Raw genomic sequence first — 16,600 nt, 5'->3', positions numbered from 1 at the left:
TTCATTTCTCTTCATGTGGCAACACTGGTACAGGAAATAGCACGAACTCTTGATTCAACACACCTACCGCTCATATTAATAAAAGATGCTTTTTGTTTTTAAGAAGTAACTTTTGCATTAGTAATAATAATAATTATAATGAAAATAATTTGCTATAAATATTAAATTATTTGTTTTTTGAAAGAAATGAAAAGTTAGTGTGTTGAGGCTAACAATTTCCGCTTCCGTGATTGTAGATGGCCGTTTGCACGTAGGTGAGTTCTCTTGATCTATGTACACATTTCAACATATCGACAATTTGGGTTTTCATCCAGTAGTTTTTTGAAACAGTGTACATAAATTTAACAAATATAACATTGTAACAATTGGTCGTGACTCTCGTAAAGTATAAATATATTTGTTTTCGTAAGTTTAAATTCATGTTGCATGCCCTTTCTTGACGCAACATTCGTATTCTACTTGTTGTTTACCGTACAAACTATCAATGCTTGTATGTAAATAAGGCAAGAATGGTATTTCAATAAGCTCTTTTAACACAAATTGCAATCAATATACTGGTTCAAATTTCAGTGCAATTTAGTTTACGACAGTCTACCCTCGAATGATGGATACATTAGGGTTAGGTGGCAGACCGCTTAATAAAGAGCATTTATTATTATTTTCATAGCGATTAGCCTAGTGCTATGGTAAATAACAATGGTGTTAAGAAGGCAAGCAATGCAGTACTAAAAAATAAAGGTGTTGGGTGTATATAGCCCATTGCCCCCAAGTTTCCTAAGAATGAAAGGCCATTTGAAATAATACATATCCACGACCATGCTTCATATTTCAAAATTCTTGGTCACTATATCGATACAATAAAATACTTGCTATTAGTTACAACTTCCCGTATACAATTTGAAATACCCATGTTTGTTTTGGTTAATTCGTAACACGCCAAACAAAAAGGAACACGCTTGAACCATACGTTCTTCCCACGCAAATAGATGGGTAACAGTTTCATGCATCGGAGACACATTTAAATCTGATATTTTGTCTTTCTCGTGGTTTGTACTTACCAATTATGTATTGCGGAACATAGTGGAAGGTGTCAATATGCTTTTTGCACGAAAACAAACACTTTTTCTGCTAAAATAAACCATTTTCCTTAATGCTACGGAAAGCACGTCACGGTGCGATATCGCTTGCTTTGCGAATTGTAACGCTTCTTTTGTTTTCGAATATCAATGTTTCCAACTCTATTGTGCATGAAAGTTGTAAAAAACCGGGGATCAAAAACCATGCACGGGTAGCCCCACAAACCATCCACGGATAGCCCCACAAACCATTGACGTTAGCCCCAAAAACCATTGACGTTAGCCCCAAAAACCATTGACGTTAGCCCCAAAAACCATCCACGGATAGCCCCACAAACCATTCACATTAGCCCCAAAAACCATCCACGGGTAGCCCCACGAACCATTCACACAAGGTTAGGTTAGGCCTGTTAGGTTAGGTTCCATTAGCACCCATTTCACCCCTAAATTCATCGAAAAACCATTTTCCTTTCTCGACAAAGAACCGTGCGTTTCTCGAAGAAGAAAAAATCGCGTTTCTCGAAAAAAATCACGCGTTTGGAAACCCTGATTCCACTAGCGAGATCGCGTGACTTCCGACACTAGAGCCATCTGCAGGTACATCTTGGAAACAACGGCATGATGTTGTCGATTTTCACAAAATGCGCAATATTATTACATGAAAAGTGATTATTTATTGTTCTGCTGCATTGTAGGATGAAGTTTTAGGAAGAATATATATCGACGAAGGTTGTAAACCTTGGAGAAACTCTTTTCCGTAAGTAGTTTCTTGTGTAAAATTGAAGAAATGTGTCTCCGATGCATGAAACTGTTACCAATAAATGTTTTGAAAAGCTCTGAAACTAACAGAAAAGTATACTAACCTCGGAAAAGTTATTGCTCATGGGAGAGTAAAGAACAGACTTTAAGCTTAAAGTTAAATTAAGCTTCGGAATCATAGGCTATTACAACTTCGACACTGTTCCAACGGATTTCTTCATTTTCACACAAGTAACTACGTACGAAAATGAGTTTCTGTAGCATTTAGAAGTTTGTTGAGGTATTATCTTTCATCGTGCAATCTATTTCACCGGGAAAGTATTTTTTTAAACAGAATTATCTCTTCGAAACACAATTGGCGTTTTTCATTTCCTTGCACTATTTTAACAAAATGTTGCGAATGTTTGATGACATAACTCCCTCTTAGTGTTTCCAAGCTCACCGTTTTTAGCAAGAAGATGACAATTTTAACTATGTTTGCCTAACATAACCTAACCTAACCTTGCCGTGCATTGTTTGTGGGGATTCTTTTTTGGTTTCTGGGGCTATTCATGAATTGGTGCTATCCGTGAATGGTTCATGGGGATTTTCCGGTTGACAAGATTGGAAACACTGCATACCCAATGATGATGTACCACGCTAGTGAAGCTGTCTCGCCATATTGTGTCTTATGGAAACGAAAAAGGAAGAGAAATAATTTCTGGTAATGTGAAAAATTCAAATTATAAAAGGCAAAATACCACCTGGAAGAATCTTTTGCAATGCAGAATAGGTAAATACGAATGTTAAGTGATGAAATGAACGAGTGATAGGTGTTGGGACCGTGTCGAAGTTTTACCCAGGAAGAAAATGCACCAGTAGATTTTTTAATTATGTATATTAATATCATACATAATTTAAAAAAATAATATAATTAAATAGTATTTTGAATTTGATAACATGCAGGATTTAACGTGTTTGCTATTTGCAGCTCTCAGTAGATACTTTCATTGCTTTCTTTACATCCAAGTTTTTTTTGTTTTTTTCCAAAAAACACCAGTTTCTTGAATTTGTTGGTATGTAGCTACACGCGGAAGACCAAGACGAAGATGAAGGTATAATGTTGAAATGGACCTAAAGGAAATCTGTAGGGATGGAAAAGAGTATATAGATCTTTCTCACGATAGGGACAGATGGAAGGCCTGTCTTGCTGCAGCCATGAAACTTCGGGTTCAAGAAGGCTAGAGAGTTAGTTAGTACACGCATGATGAATATCGTGTAAATTATTTGGTTGTATAGATCGACCACAAGGAAAAAAACCTTGGGACGAGAAGTCCCCGCCCAACTTTCCCTTCTTCCCTCCACCTCGGCCCATAAGGAAGCATGGTTAACTCTCCCCCTCCCTTACTCGCGGGGGTACGGTGCACATGACTCGCGGGTCTGCGCAGGTTGTTTTGCTCGTAGTTCCACTATAGTTGTCAACACAGGTGACTGAGGCAGGGGGACAACAGTCGGCTGTTCTGCAAATTCCAATGTTCGCCAGTGCTGGCACTGAACGTCAACGTTATTGACACACTTTACAAGTCGTAAAACTTAAAACATGTTGACACTTGTATGTTTGCAGACTATAGAATTTCTTTCTGCTGGGCTCTGCAATTTTTGTGAAGCTGAAAAGCTGAATGAAGCTCAGCTGTACTTCGTATACTGCAGGGCTGCATCTTCAACAGCAATTCACCCTTCGCCATATGGTGTTCGGAAGCATTGATTTCCCTGCAGTGGCTGCAAACAGAGGATGTGCTGCTTGCCAACGGGCTGCTGAGGTAGTTTGCAGCCGTAAAATTTCACAAAATCAATAGTGATAGAAACTAAATAAGGCAATCAACATTAAGTAACATTTAAATAGTTCAAGCAGTGCTTGCATTGCTTGTACTATATCTTCGCTTCTGGTAAATAATCTTGATCAATCGAGACAATTTTTGGTAAAAATTTACTATTCGTCGGACACCAATACCTTCTTCGTTTCGTCAAATTTTAACATTCGTACATACCTATCTGCTTGGCGGAACATTCGTTAAGGTGTATTGACGTTTCTTTGATCAAAGTAATTGCAATTTTTCACAGTACGAGTGCTTGTTTCTCTAGTCTTTTCGCTTGCCTGAGACACAATATGGCTCATACACCTTCCTACATAATCGCGCATTGTGCTTGTGTTTTATCGATTTTCATTCATTATGCAGTGTTTCAACCTTTGGAACCTAAGAAATACCCGTCAATAAAGCTCATCTGATCTTTTTTTTTTTATATAACTTTTTCGCATTCTTTTACAAAGAAAATTGTAAATTTTCGTGGGGCTATCCGTCTCGGAATTGGTGGGAAATTTAAAGTAAAAAATTATTTTCGTTTGAAATTTTTGGGTCCAAATTTCCCACCTATTCTGTGCTCCGCCCAGGGTTGGCAAAATTTGTGTTTTTTTTAAAAAGAACAAAACAAACTGTTTTTTTTGTTTAAAACATGTTTTTTTTTGTTTTAAACATAGTTTTAAACATGAGTTAAAAAAACATGTTTTAAACATGTTTTAAACAAAACAAATTCAACCTTTTCCCAGTAAATTATAGTTAAAGTCGTTAAAGAGAAAAAATACTCATTTTTATGAGTACAATGGCGACAAGGACAGTTTATTTACCTTTGGAGATAAGGTTTACCATACTGCAGGGTAGGGGTGGGGGGTACAGAATTTTTTGGGTCGGGACGGGGAAAATTCTCAATTTCCCGAAAAAGTCGGAAAATTTTCGGGACGGGATATGTTCGAAATTTCCCAAAGCTCTTGAAATCTCGAATTCTACATGTAATTTCCATCTTAAGTGCTTGTTTTTGCACTTCTGGTACAAAACCACAATGCAGAGAATGTCTAGAATTGACGACGTTTTAAAATGACCATTCGGAATTTCCAGACTGCTTGGGATCCCAAAACGTCGGAAAGTCAGGATCGGGATGGAAATTTTCTTTCCCGATCCCGGTCCCGACTTTTCGGGATCTCGCACACCTCTACTGCAGGTATAGGCGCCGACTCCATGGGGCTTAAGGGGGGAGGTCGAGCCCCCCAATATTAACAATGTGGGGGCAGAGCCACCCAAATAATTTTGCTTAAGAAGATCTAATGTATTATTTTGCTTCTCTTGTAAAGTTTACTCTGAACTGTGCCACATGAACTTAACTTTTAATACACATTTAAAATTTTCTACACCATCAACTTTGGTGGACTAAAACCGCTAAACCATCAACTTTCGGGAGGCTATGACCAGAGACAGCAAAACGCATGATTTATTACTAGTATATACTAAGTATGTAATTATGAGTATTGTTAAAATTTTTACTAAACATGAGTTTCAAAAGACGATGTGCATGAACTAGGGTAGTGGATGGGACGTTCGGGCTACAAATGGCTCTCGCATGACATTCAGAACGAGATCATTGATATATTAGGGAGATCTGTTTTGCGCTCCGTGGTAGCAGATAATAAAAGTCGGGAATATTTTGCTATTATGGTTGACGAAACTTGTGACATATCCAACCGTGGACAATTAATATTCTGCATTCGAACTGTGAATAAAAAAATGACATTTTTGAGGAATTCATGGGCTTTTATTAGGGGTGTGCGGGACGGGAAAAATTTTCAATTTCCCTACTGAGTCGGGAAATGTTCAAAATTTCCCGAAGCTCTGAAAATCTCGAATTATACACGTCATTTTCATTTTAAGTGATTTCTGGATTAAAAACTAACAATTTACGGTAAGTTCCAGAAATTGACAATGCAGAAAACGTCGAGAAATAACGACATTTTCAAATGAGCATTCGGTATTTCCCGACTGCACGGGATCCCGAAAATTCGGGAAATAATTTCCCGAAGTCCGGATCGGACTTTTATGAGATTCCGAACACTGTGGCCAAAACTTAAAAAAGGGAGAGAGTGAGTCATTCAATAATTTATTTCAATGATCAGAGAGCCCCCCCAATAATTTTGACAAGTCGGCGGCCGTGACTGCAGGGACAAAAGTTGTGGGTAATAGCCCCCCTTTTTCCGCCACTACTGAAGTAGGTTAGGATTTATATTCATCTAAATTTCAAGAAACTAAATATTATAGAATTCCTATCCTCGTCCTGAAAAAATCACGGTGAAATATTTCCTGCTGCCTGAACAGTTTATATAGCAGAAAACAACCTGCAGTGTCATAATAGATTCTCCAGATGATTTTTTTCAAAGTACAAAATTATGTTTCCAAAAGTAAGCATCTGCGCTTCATTCAGTTATACAAACCAATGAATCGTATCGCAAAAGAAAAAAAATCACGTCACGATCAAAATCACGCATTGTGTACTTAGATATTAGTTTCCATTTCAAGCTTCCACCAGTCTCAAACTTACAGGACGATACGAAACAAGGAACTGAGAGGTTTCGATTTCTACAGTAAAGCACGGGTCTTTCTTGTCGCACAACAATCTTGCTACCTTGTGCATACATTGCTAGCCTGCCTAACCTAACAACATAGGCATTTAGCCTAAAATTATAAAGCTTTCTCCTGTGACGTCAGAACATAAGGTTGCTCAAGTGTTGTGCGATAAGTGAGACCTGTAAAGAACGGATTAATTGACACAGATTCAATGAAAAACAGGGTTGCCAAACAAAAAAATTATCACAGACTATAAAATATCTACCACCAAAATGTGTTTTAAACACTTGTAAAAAAAACATGTTTAAAACAGATTGTTTTAAACGTTTAAAACATTTGTAAAAAAACAAAGCCCTGTGTTTTAAACGTTTAAAACAAAGTGTTTTAAACACTTTTGTTTTAAACATGCCAACCCTGGCTCCGCTCCTGGGGTAATTGACATACTACCCACGGCCCATCCTCCGCTCCGGCTACCCGGCTTTCTCTATAGAGTCCCTGTTATTAAAGACATGTTCGAAATTGGCTGGAGTCACCTGCCCCCATATGAGCCCCAAACACTTAAATTTGAAGAAATCCATTTCCAGGATACGGAAAACTTACCTGAATTTCACTACACATCCACGACACGTCATATTAGGCATATACCAACAGCCCATTCCTTCTAACGAGTAGCTTACATTCACTGCCATATTTTCCACATCCCTTTCCTTTCTTCACAATCCCATGTTCAATTAAATTATAAAATCCACTGGATCTTCACACCCGGTACGAATTTCATTACACATCCACGACACGTCATGTTTCGTTGCAAACACAAATAATTGGAAACACTGGATACCCAATGAACGTGAACAAAACACAATCACGACGTGTGATGGTGTACGAAGGTGTACGTGCCAAACGCTATTGCCCGACGAAGAATTAATTTTCAATAAAGAACATGAATTTCTAGTATGAAACGTTCCCACATCACACAAAACACCTTCCAGATGTTAGACAATGCTATAGGAACTTATTACTGTAAGTACCGTGCGTCCATTTCGATCTTCAGCCGAGAGATCGGGAGAAGCGTGGCGGGCGGCGCTGACGGAGATGCCGACATTTGCGGCCTGTAATGCCCGCTTATTTTTATGGACATATGCAGACATTTATATAAATATTGCAAAACGAGCTCTAAACTGTATTATAACACCAAAAGTTCTTCTGCAAGAAGTTCTGCCCTTATATACACAAATAAATACGCTTTAGAAACGATGTTAAGAGCCACAGATAATAAAACATTTTAATCATAGTTTTGACCAGTAACGTCCTGCTTAAGTTTATATCCTTCAAAGTTTTTTGTGTCGACGGGGATCGTTAGGAGGTTTCGAATGTGCAACACTGTATCAAGATTACGCTGCAGACGAAACCGTTAAATGTCAATGGTTTTAGTGAGCTTCCTTGCAATCCGAAATCTCCGAGCTCGAGTTCTTTGTTCCTTCACGACTAGTTGAAGACAAGAGCTGTGAATATAGTGGCGAGCAGATGTAAACCAAGAGCGTGTTAATTTCGTACTGTGCGCAAGAGTGTTATTCTTGGTTACTTGCCGTTACTTGTTTGTGTTATTGCAGTGAGTATGTGTGTTGTGTCAGTGAGACTATTGGAATGCCAGCCGCAAGGTTCACGTTAGAACAAAGAATTTTTATGTATGACACTTACGTGAAAACAGACTCGTGTCGAGACGTGTGTAGGCAATTTGTACAGAAATTCCCAGGCGTTTCACCTTCATATAGAGATATGGTTACACATCTTGTCCTTAAATTATGAGACACTGGATCGTTAAAGCAAAACTCGATGAAATTGGTGCAGCGTTAGAACGTTCTCCAAACAAACCTCTACGCCGTGTTTCACAGGAGATGGGCGTGTCAAAATCATCAGCACATACATCCACTAAACTACTAAAATTAGAACCGTACTCTTATAACACAGGTTAGTGCTCGTTTTGCAATATTTATATAAATGTCTGCATATGTCCATAAAAATAAGCGGGCATTACAGGCCGCAAATGTCGGCATCTCCGTCAGCGCCGCCTTCCATGCTTCTCCCGATCTCTCGGCTGAAGATCGAAATGAACGCACGGTAGTTTCTTTTGTAAAAATGAAGAAATATGTCCGATGAATAGTAAATTAGTACCCAAAACATTTTTGGGCCCACCCTACGGTGCAGTCGGTGAACTTTGTAACTATGTAATTTACATATCTTCTCTATTAATACCCATATTTTCACAAAGAGATGCATATGAGAGGAATCCATATTGTTAGTTTCATGTTATTTTATTATAGGCCGCAACTATTTTCACCAGGTGGTGAGAATAGCATTATGGCTTTTTTCACTAGGTGGTGAAAATAGCATGTGGGTTTTTTTTTTCACCAGCAAAATAATTACCTGAATCATACCATAGCATTGTCTTTTATCTTATTTCATTATATTCATTGGCAGTGTTGTTGAGCTTACTGCTGAGAAGTTATTTTAAATTTAAAGTGGGTGTAACTACTACGGTCACCAGGTAGTGAGAATAGCAGAAAGTGCTGAAAACCAGAAATTACATGATCAGGTGTTAAGTATTTACCGAAGTAATTTTAATGCTAATAGCCCTAAACCTGACCTGCCTAACCTACCAACGAAAACATTTAGGAACATAATATCCCTTCATACTAATGTCATGTAACATATCAGCAACCAGCATCAGTCCATACCAGAACATATGCGATATATTTCCAGCTCCATGGCGTGCAGAAAAAAGACTTGCTTCCTGCTCAAAAATAAATGCACACAGACTTAAGTTTCATACACATCAACAACTTAAAGAATACACACATCTGTGTAACAGGCTAGGCCAGGTTGTAGATCAGGCACAGCAGTTTAAAATCTGGTGAAAATAGTTATTCCGATAATTTAATTAACATGAATTTATCGATCAAGTAGCAGTTAACGAGTAGTTTAATAAACTGTATGGTATTTTAGTAGCAATATATCAAAAATTCATCAGTTAAAGGGAAAAAAATACGTAGTGATAACATCAGTACTAGTATATAATTTCTGTTTGAATCACTTGGTTTTGCTTTCTCTTTCAGTTTTGAAATAAAGGATCAACATGCCTCTTCGACCAGTGTACAGACCAACCATTGTTAAGAAGAGAACCAAGAAGTTCATAAGACATCAAAGCGATCGTTATGCGAAAATTAAGGTGAGCAGAATTCATTTGTATGCTCCGCTCCCCCCCCCCCCCCCCAATACAGATTTAAATGAAATTGTGTTCACGTATCTATGTAAAATCATTACAACCCTTGTAGTTTACTGGGTGTTCATAATTAGAATTGATGCTTTTTGCAAAGTATTTCAGAATGTAAACGTTGACATTATTGAGGCCCAGTTTATCTTGTGGGTTTGAACACAATTTATTTTTCAGTGACTAGCCTCTATGCTAGTTTTACTGGGTCTCAAGATTTGTCACTGTGTCGGGATTTATGAAACACCCACTTTCTTTAGCAAGATGTTTTTTTCTTTTCGCACTGCTTGCTAGGCAAAGTGGATCGATTTAAATCTCTTGAAGTAAATAATTATGGAATAATGTACTTACGTATTTTGTAGATATCAGAATCACATTTGGTGAAAGTACAGTTACCTTGTAATCATTAAATAGTGTTTATTAGGCTCTAAGAAAGGGAACAAAATATATGTACTGATGGGGTGAAGCTCATACGAAAGGAAATGTAATATGTAAGTTACAAACTAGATTTAAAATTCAATAATTTTTATAGGCAAAAAAAGCAAACATTTTGTGTAGAAAGATGTACAAAATACTAATCATGTTAAACCTTATATAGTGTCATTATTATTAAACTAAATAAACATGGTAGCTGATATTTTGGAAACTATATTTTAAAAAGATTCCAAAATTCAGCTACAAGGACTTTAAAAATATTTTGTTACAATTATAGAGTACATCCAGAATGTTTTGAATTTGAATTGGCATAAAAGTTACTGAAATTATTTTCGTTCCATTAACATACTCAAGAAACATTTCCATAGTAGGTTCATATATGTAATATCAGAAACAGAAAAGTGTATATTTACATTTTTTTATTTGCTTTAATCAAAGTGTTCAAATATTTTACAAAGCCGTTTACTACACTCTGTGAAGAAAAAATAGCAACACCTCAATTCTCACAGTAACTTTACACAGAAAACCATAGTTTTGAACGGCGCCAGTCAATGTTTGTGTATGAGTAATATTCTCGCCAGATGGTGCTGAAAGCACCTCGTCAGTTATTGTTGTGAGAATTCTGCATTGTAGTTGTGATGTGTAGGTCAAGCTAAGCAGCAGTTAGTGACTGTTCTGTGCTTTCTCATTGTACAGTGTCAAGGGGCAGTATTGTTGTTGTGTAGCATTGCTTTTGTGTGATATTCTTGCTGTGTGTGGACTCTAAACAAGTAAAGATAAGATATGTGATTTGTCACCACATAAGCATGGCAAAATTCTTACTTTGCACAGCGAAGGTAAATCTCTCAGGGATATAGGTGGAATACTCAAAATCCACCATTCAACAGCTGGAAGAGTAATTCACAAGCAAAGCCAGCATAACAAATCCTCACTTCGGCAACAGTGTGGAAGAAAAAGGAAATCATCACCCAGAGTAGATCGGAAAATGAAAACAGCAGCACTGCAGAATCGAGGAATGAGTCCCGCCAACTCGCTACTGTAATTAGATGACCTTGGAATTGCAGTCAGCCATACAACTGTATTGTCTCGACTGCTCGAAGTGGGTATTGGGAAGAAGAAACAGCGTGTATCCCCGATTTGGCACCCTGTGACTACCACCTTTTCGGTCCTCTCAAACAAGACCTTGGGGGTCAGCGTTTTGCATCAGATGAGGAAGTGCAGGAAGCAGTGTCAGTGGTTCAAAAAAAATTGGACGGAATTTTTACACACATGGAAATGAAAAATTGGTCGCATGATACGAAAAGTGCTTGGAACACCTTGGTGATTGTCGAAAAAAGTTAAATGTTCATGCATTTTCGTCCAATATTTTTTCTTTCTAATGTGTTTTGTTTGTTTTTTACGGGAGGGTGTAACTTACATTTTGATTCACCCACGTATATGCATATAAATTCATTATAGTCATGTCAATAAGCTGAAACTGTGGCGTATGTAGTTAAGGTTGGACTGCTTATTGCGAATATGCATTGTAATGTTATCAGGAATTCATGTACAAAATCATTTTGGTTAATGAATCTTGTGAAAACCATATCCAAGCAAGTGTTGCTATTTTTTCTTTACAGAGTGTAGAAAAAGCCTTTCCATAAAAAAAATTACTTACATGTAGGGTGCCAAAAACTATGCCAGCAATTTTAAGTGTGTTTTTTTAAAAATAATAAAAAATTTTTTTTTTAAAAAAAATGAAAATCGTGATTTTTATCCACCCTGTTGCCAGGTAAGGTACGTAGTTAGGTTTAGTCTCTAGGAGATCATCAGAAACAACAGTCCTAATTAATTGTTGTATGTTATTCTTTGTAGTTAGTGTGAGTGATTTTACTTACAAAACTTTGAAAGTGTGTGTGGAATATAATAGCATAAGTACTTTATTAAAAAAATGCTGGTAAAAATATACACTCTTATCACTTGGTGCGGGAAGTTCACCCTTTATTTAAACATTAATAAAGATTGCAGGCCACCTTGTTGTATCAAAAAGTATTAGTTCAGTTAACTTTTAATTTGTGTTGCATAATGTGTGCGAAAAGTTTAGCTTTTGATTGCCTGTTAAAATTGTGTAAGAAAGGTTATTTATGTTGTTAAGATGAGAGAAGTCTCAGTCTGTAACAGAAAGACAGGCTACATAAACCTGCATTCAATTTGTGAAGTCCTCAAGTGGTATGTTTCGCTTTTCGTTTTGGTGTGAAATTTCCTTAGTTCTAAAAAAAATATCCGGATAAACCTAGTGATTAAATCATATTCCATCCTGTACATACATCTTGTTTCAATTGTGTGGCAAAGTGAGATCACCTTGTGCTCTGGCACATGACCAGATAGGTGTGTAGATGGCAATATTGATTTTAGCTCCTCCTTCCATCTGGGTGTGGGCAGATTGATGTTATTAACAAAGCCATGAGGAAAGAATTTAGTCAAGGTGTCTTATGACTCTGGAAGTCTCGGAATTTCTTGTCTTTCTGGAAAATTGACTTTTTTGTAGTAGTTCACTAACAATATGTTTGTGAACAAAGAAATGCAGAAGCAAGAAATTTTAAATTGGTTGTGCATAAACTATAGTGTAGAAAATGAGTTCATGTTTTGAACTGTGTTCATCTAGAACTCTACTACATTAAGTGGCTATTGGAATTGACTATTTCCTTGTTTGAGACTGGAGGGGGTTGATAGATAGTTATTATGATTAATACATATATTTCTCAATTGTACCAAATTATGTATTATTTATGCTATAAATGTTAAGATTTTTTGTGTAAAAAATGATTTTTTTTTCATCACAGTCAATATGTGATGGGACAATATGTGGGATGGGACAGATTAATCCGTATTCTATCAATGTAGGTGTATTGGTTTATCGCTAAAATTATCGATCTGATATATCCATAAATATCTTATAATTGAGTTAAAAATTCTGCCATTTTGTTATAATTTCTATGAATAATCTCCTTGTCATACTTTCTTAAAAATAATAAAGGACCATTTGATTGGATTGGATAGATTGTTGTTTTAAGTCCACTGTATGCACAGTAATGCTAATCGGGACTGGACCTACAGTTTTAAAGTGGGATCCGAACCACTGTGTGCCTCCACCGAGAATCGAACTCGGGGACCCCTTGAGTACAAGGCTTCAAGGACCATTTGAAATGTTATATCAGATTGGTAGAATATGAGTTATCAGTATCGGTAAATTTTATTGGTATCAGCCAGAATTTCATACTGGCTCACCCTTGATATTGACTAGCTTTCCTCCCCCTTCCCAACCACCAATTATTCTTGAGTTTCCCTTCTCGTTATTACATTTGCATGGAAGTGAATATTCTGAAACTTGACTAAGTGGAACTCTAAGTGTCTTTATCTATAATATTGTGATCTTCCAGCCATGCATTTGGATGATTTTGGTCTGGAAACGTCTGGAAGTGTAGACACCCTGTTTAGTATCTGGCAGGATGTTTGAGTATCTAGAAATGGCCAACTGGTAGGCCCCTACCCTGAAAAAACTTAAATGCATTTATTATTATTAAGAATATAACATATTGGACCTTTTCCTTGCAGAGAAACTGGCGCAAACCCAAGGGTATTGACAACAGAGTGCGAAGACGCTTCAAGGGCCAGTATCTGATGCCCACCATAGGTTATGGAACTGACAAGAGGTGCAAACACATGCTTCCCGATGGTTTTAGAAAGGTTGTGGTACACAATGTACGAGTAAGTATTGTTTTCCCCATTGTACTAGCCTGTAGGGTATAGTAGGTAAATATATTGGTAGAGGTAGTGAGTTGTAATGCAGGTGAGGACATGCACTCTTTTGTCTTTTTTTTCTGTCCATGTTGTGAATTCATAACTTAATCCTTGAAGTGTGTATAGCACAACTGGCATTTCTGCTAACATCTTAATGATGTCGAAACACAAACAAATGCTTAATGTTGTTGTTATTATTTTTCACCTGCCCTGGGTAAACTTTCTAGTGTTTTTCACATGGGGTTTCACTGTCAAGGCTGATGTACATCTAGACAACGTGAATTGAAAAGCATCATGCTTGGGTAGACAAAACTAAAAATAATTCAGACTCCAACCTCTTTTTCTCAGGAACAAAGTTTTATTATTATTTTGCAAATACAGGCCAAGGAAGCCACGAATCCAACTAAGATAAAGCTACACATTTTGAAACGTGAACTTAAAACATTTTATTTATTTATGAATAATACTTTAGATTAAAAGTAATTAATTCTTGTTACGGAGTTACCGTAGGGAAGACTTAACATAAATAACTTTGTAACACATTCTATACTGCATTTGTTACAACCTGTCCTGCTTCTCGCGCTTCCTGATTGCGGTCTTTTCTAGCAGAAACCATGAACATGTGCACAAGCTTTGCTCAATTTATCCTTTGTTTCTTTATTTACTGATGTTTCTAACAACGATTCGTTGGCTGAAAGTTTAAATTGTGTGCTATGTTTGGCAGTGTATCCCTTGACTTGTGACCATATAAGTTCTATTGCATTAAAATCGCAATGGTATGCTGGCAATCTCACTATTGTATGGCATTTCACTTGTGCCAACATGTCAATTTCGTATTGCTTGAAATTGGGTTTGTTTTCACATACAAGTTTATAAAGTTGTGGTTTCATCATATCAGCGTCATGAAAAATGTTGTGTAACACATTTTATGTTATGTTATATAAAACATTGAAATCTGTCAATTAAGGGGGATGGGGGATTACAGTCAGAATTAGTCTCTATAGGAGCTCTAGAACTGTAGTTACCTTCTCCCCCATAGGTCATCGCGAGCTATGACCAAATTATGGTGTAAAGCCCCTATCACACGGAACTGGATTTCTAGTTGGAATGCCCTAGTTGGCGATGAACTGACTTTCTATGTAGAAATTATGGCCGCCTGGCTGACTGCTTGACTGGTTTTGAGGAATAGGACATGTTCTAATTGCTACTAACTTCTTCGACTAGATTCTGTGGAACAGCCAATCAGAATAAAGTTTGGCCATGTGAAGATAATCTGTGAGTTTGCAAAGTAGCCTGTTTTTGTCTGTGGTTTCAGAGTGCATACAGCACGAAAGGCATGTTTACAATTGAAAAAGCTAAAATATTCTTCCATACGTGTAGAGTAAACGTTGTAAAGTATGTATTTTATCAGTGCCGTTCTTCTCTACCTAAAACCATTTAATATGAAGCGATATTCCTCTCGGTTGAATAGTTATCGTGTTTTAAAAGTGTGAAGTGGATCGTTGTTTACATCTCGCGCGGCCGCCATTATGGGAACGAAAGACTATCGACAAGTACGGTGAAACAAGTACCGTGTGAAGCGAGAACTAGCAAATGGGTAGCCAGTCCAGCGTCAACTAGAGCGTTCCTACTAGAAATCCAGTTCCGTGTGATAGGGGCTTAAGATACAGTTCACTCGTTAAGTTTCATCTTGTCTATAATTGGTCAGTTTTCTTAATGGTTAAAAAAGTTAATATTTTTTTTGTTTGTGACTGGAATTATGTAGGTTGCCCTGTTGTTTCTCATGAAGTTTGTCTATATCTATATATTTCATACACACACACATGGTTGAGAAAAATAGTAGGATATGAGAGAGCCAGTCTGATGTAATGAAATAAGGACTTTACTGAAAAATAGTGAAAGTGCACATACAAGGGTGTACCATTTACGTAGTTCACAGTACAATGAAAATCAAATGTACACTTTTTGAAGAAATTTCTAGCAACAAGTCGATGGCTTAAGGAGGACGTCTGAGCACTGTGTTGCCAAGTTCTTGCATTTGCTCAGGTGTTCACTGTAAACCTTGGATGGCCATTTTTTTTATTGGTTACTGCTTCATGCAGAATCATTCCACCTGCCTTACGATCATCCTGTGGTCTGAATTTTCCATGACGTTTTCTACGTTTTCTGTAAAAAAAAATATTGCACACAATAACATTAATTCGTTGCCCACTAATTGTGTTTTGTTTTTGCAGGAACTGGAGTTCCTTATGATGCAGAACAGGAAATTCTGTGCAGAGATTGCCCATGCTGTGTCATCTAAGAAGAGGCGTTCCATCGTTGAAAGAGCACAACAACTTTCCATAAAAGTCGTCAACGGAAATGCTCGCTTGCGAAGTGAAGAAAATGAATAAGAAGCATTGATTGTGTACAGGAGTAAATAAAATTTGCAAAAAAGGTGCAAAAGTTGTTTTTTTTATTAATTTTTGAATCTTTCAACGCAATTTAATTATTTCTACAGTAAATTGTCATTCTTCTATGATTGTGTGACCAGAACTCAGCATACCTGAAAACTTCTTGTCCAAGGAATTTTCAGGCATTTGTGTATCTGTTGGAGGCAACTATACTTGTGCCAGTGCAGAAATACCCTATGGTAACACAATGAAGCTTGTTTCCATTTTAGAAATACACTAAAGGTGCTGTCCAAGGTGGTATTTATTTACATAAAAGACACTAACACTATAAACGTGACTTTCCACCATATATCGGGGTCTTTTCTTTCTCTTGTTTCTAGAGCATATTGCCCACTGAGATGCGAAGAGAACTTCTGTTGTCTACTTCTATTGAAATCAAATGGTGTAATGCCCACTACAGAA

General features: G+C 37.1%; 1 protein-coding gene across 2 annotated transcripts; it reads left to right on the top strand.

The window, feature by feature from the left end:
• Positions 1–136: 136 nt before the first annotated feature.
• RpL32 (Ribosomal protein L32) lies at positions 137–16,184 on the top strand. Of its 2 annotated transcripts, none has more exons than XM_083132126.1 (4): positions 137–254; positions 9,376–9,488; positions 13,560–13,712; positions 15,980–16,184. In XM_083132126.1, the coding sequence occupies exons 2-4, from the start codon at positions 9,396–9,398 to the stop codon at positions 16,136–16,138; spliced, it is 405 nt and encodes a 134-aa protein (XP_082988252.1). In that variant the 5' UTR covers positions 137–254; positions 9,376–9,395; the 3' UTR covers positions 16,139–16,184. The 2 variants fall into 2 exon arrangements, with proteins under 2 accessions (XP_082988252.1, XP_082988253.1); XM_083132127.1 differs by lacking the exon at positions 137–254 and adding an exon at positions 290–405.
• The last annotated feature ends 416 nt before the right edge of the window (positions 16,185–16,600 follow it).

The sequence above is a fragment of the Lepisma saccharinum genome, chromosome 12 (genome assembly GCF_977018435.1).
Source record: "Lepisma saccharinum chromosome 12, izLepSacc3.1, whole genome shotgun sequence".
Lineage (NCBI taxonomy): Eukaryota > Metazoa > Arthropoda > Insecta > Zygentoma > Lepismatidae > Lepisma > Lepisma saccharinum.
The sequence above is the reverse complement of the archived record's forward strand: the minus strand, read 5'-3'. Positions and strand labels throughout refer to the sequence as shown.

What these genes read in the sequence shown, in the direction of transcription:
- RpL32 (XM_083132126.1), top strand. Translation starts at nt 9,396, where the DNA reads ATGCCTCTTCGACCAGTGTACAGACCAACCATTGTTAAGAAGAGAACC. An exon ending in ATCGTTATGCGAAAATTAAG is followed by an intron (nt 9,489 to 13,559) that starts GTGAGCAGAATT and finishes TTTTCCTTGCAG; the next exon opens with AGAAACTGGCGCAAACCCAA. An exon ending in TTGTGGTACACAATGTACGA is followed by an intron (nt 13,713 to 15,979) that starts GTAAGTATTGTT and finishes TTGTTTTTGCAG; the next exon opens with GAACTGGAGTTCCTTATGAT.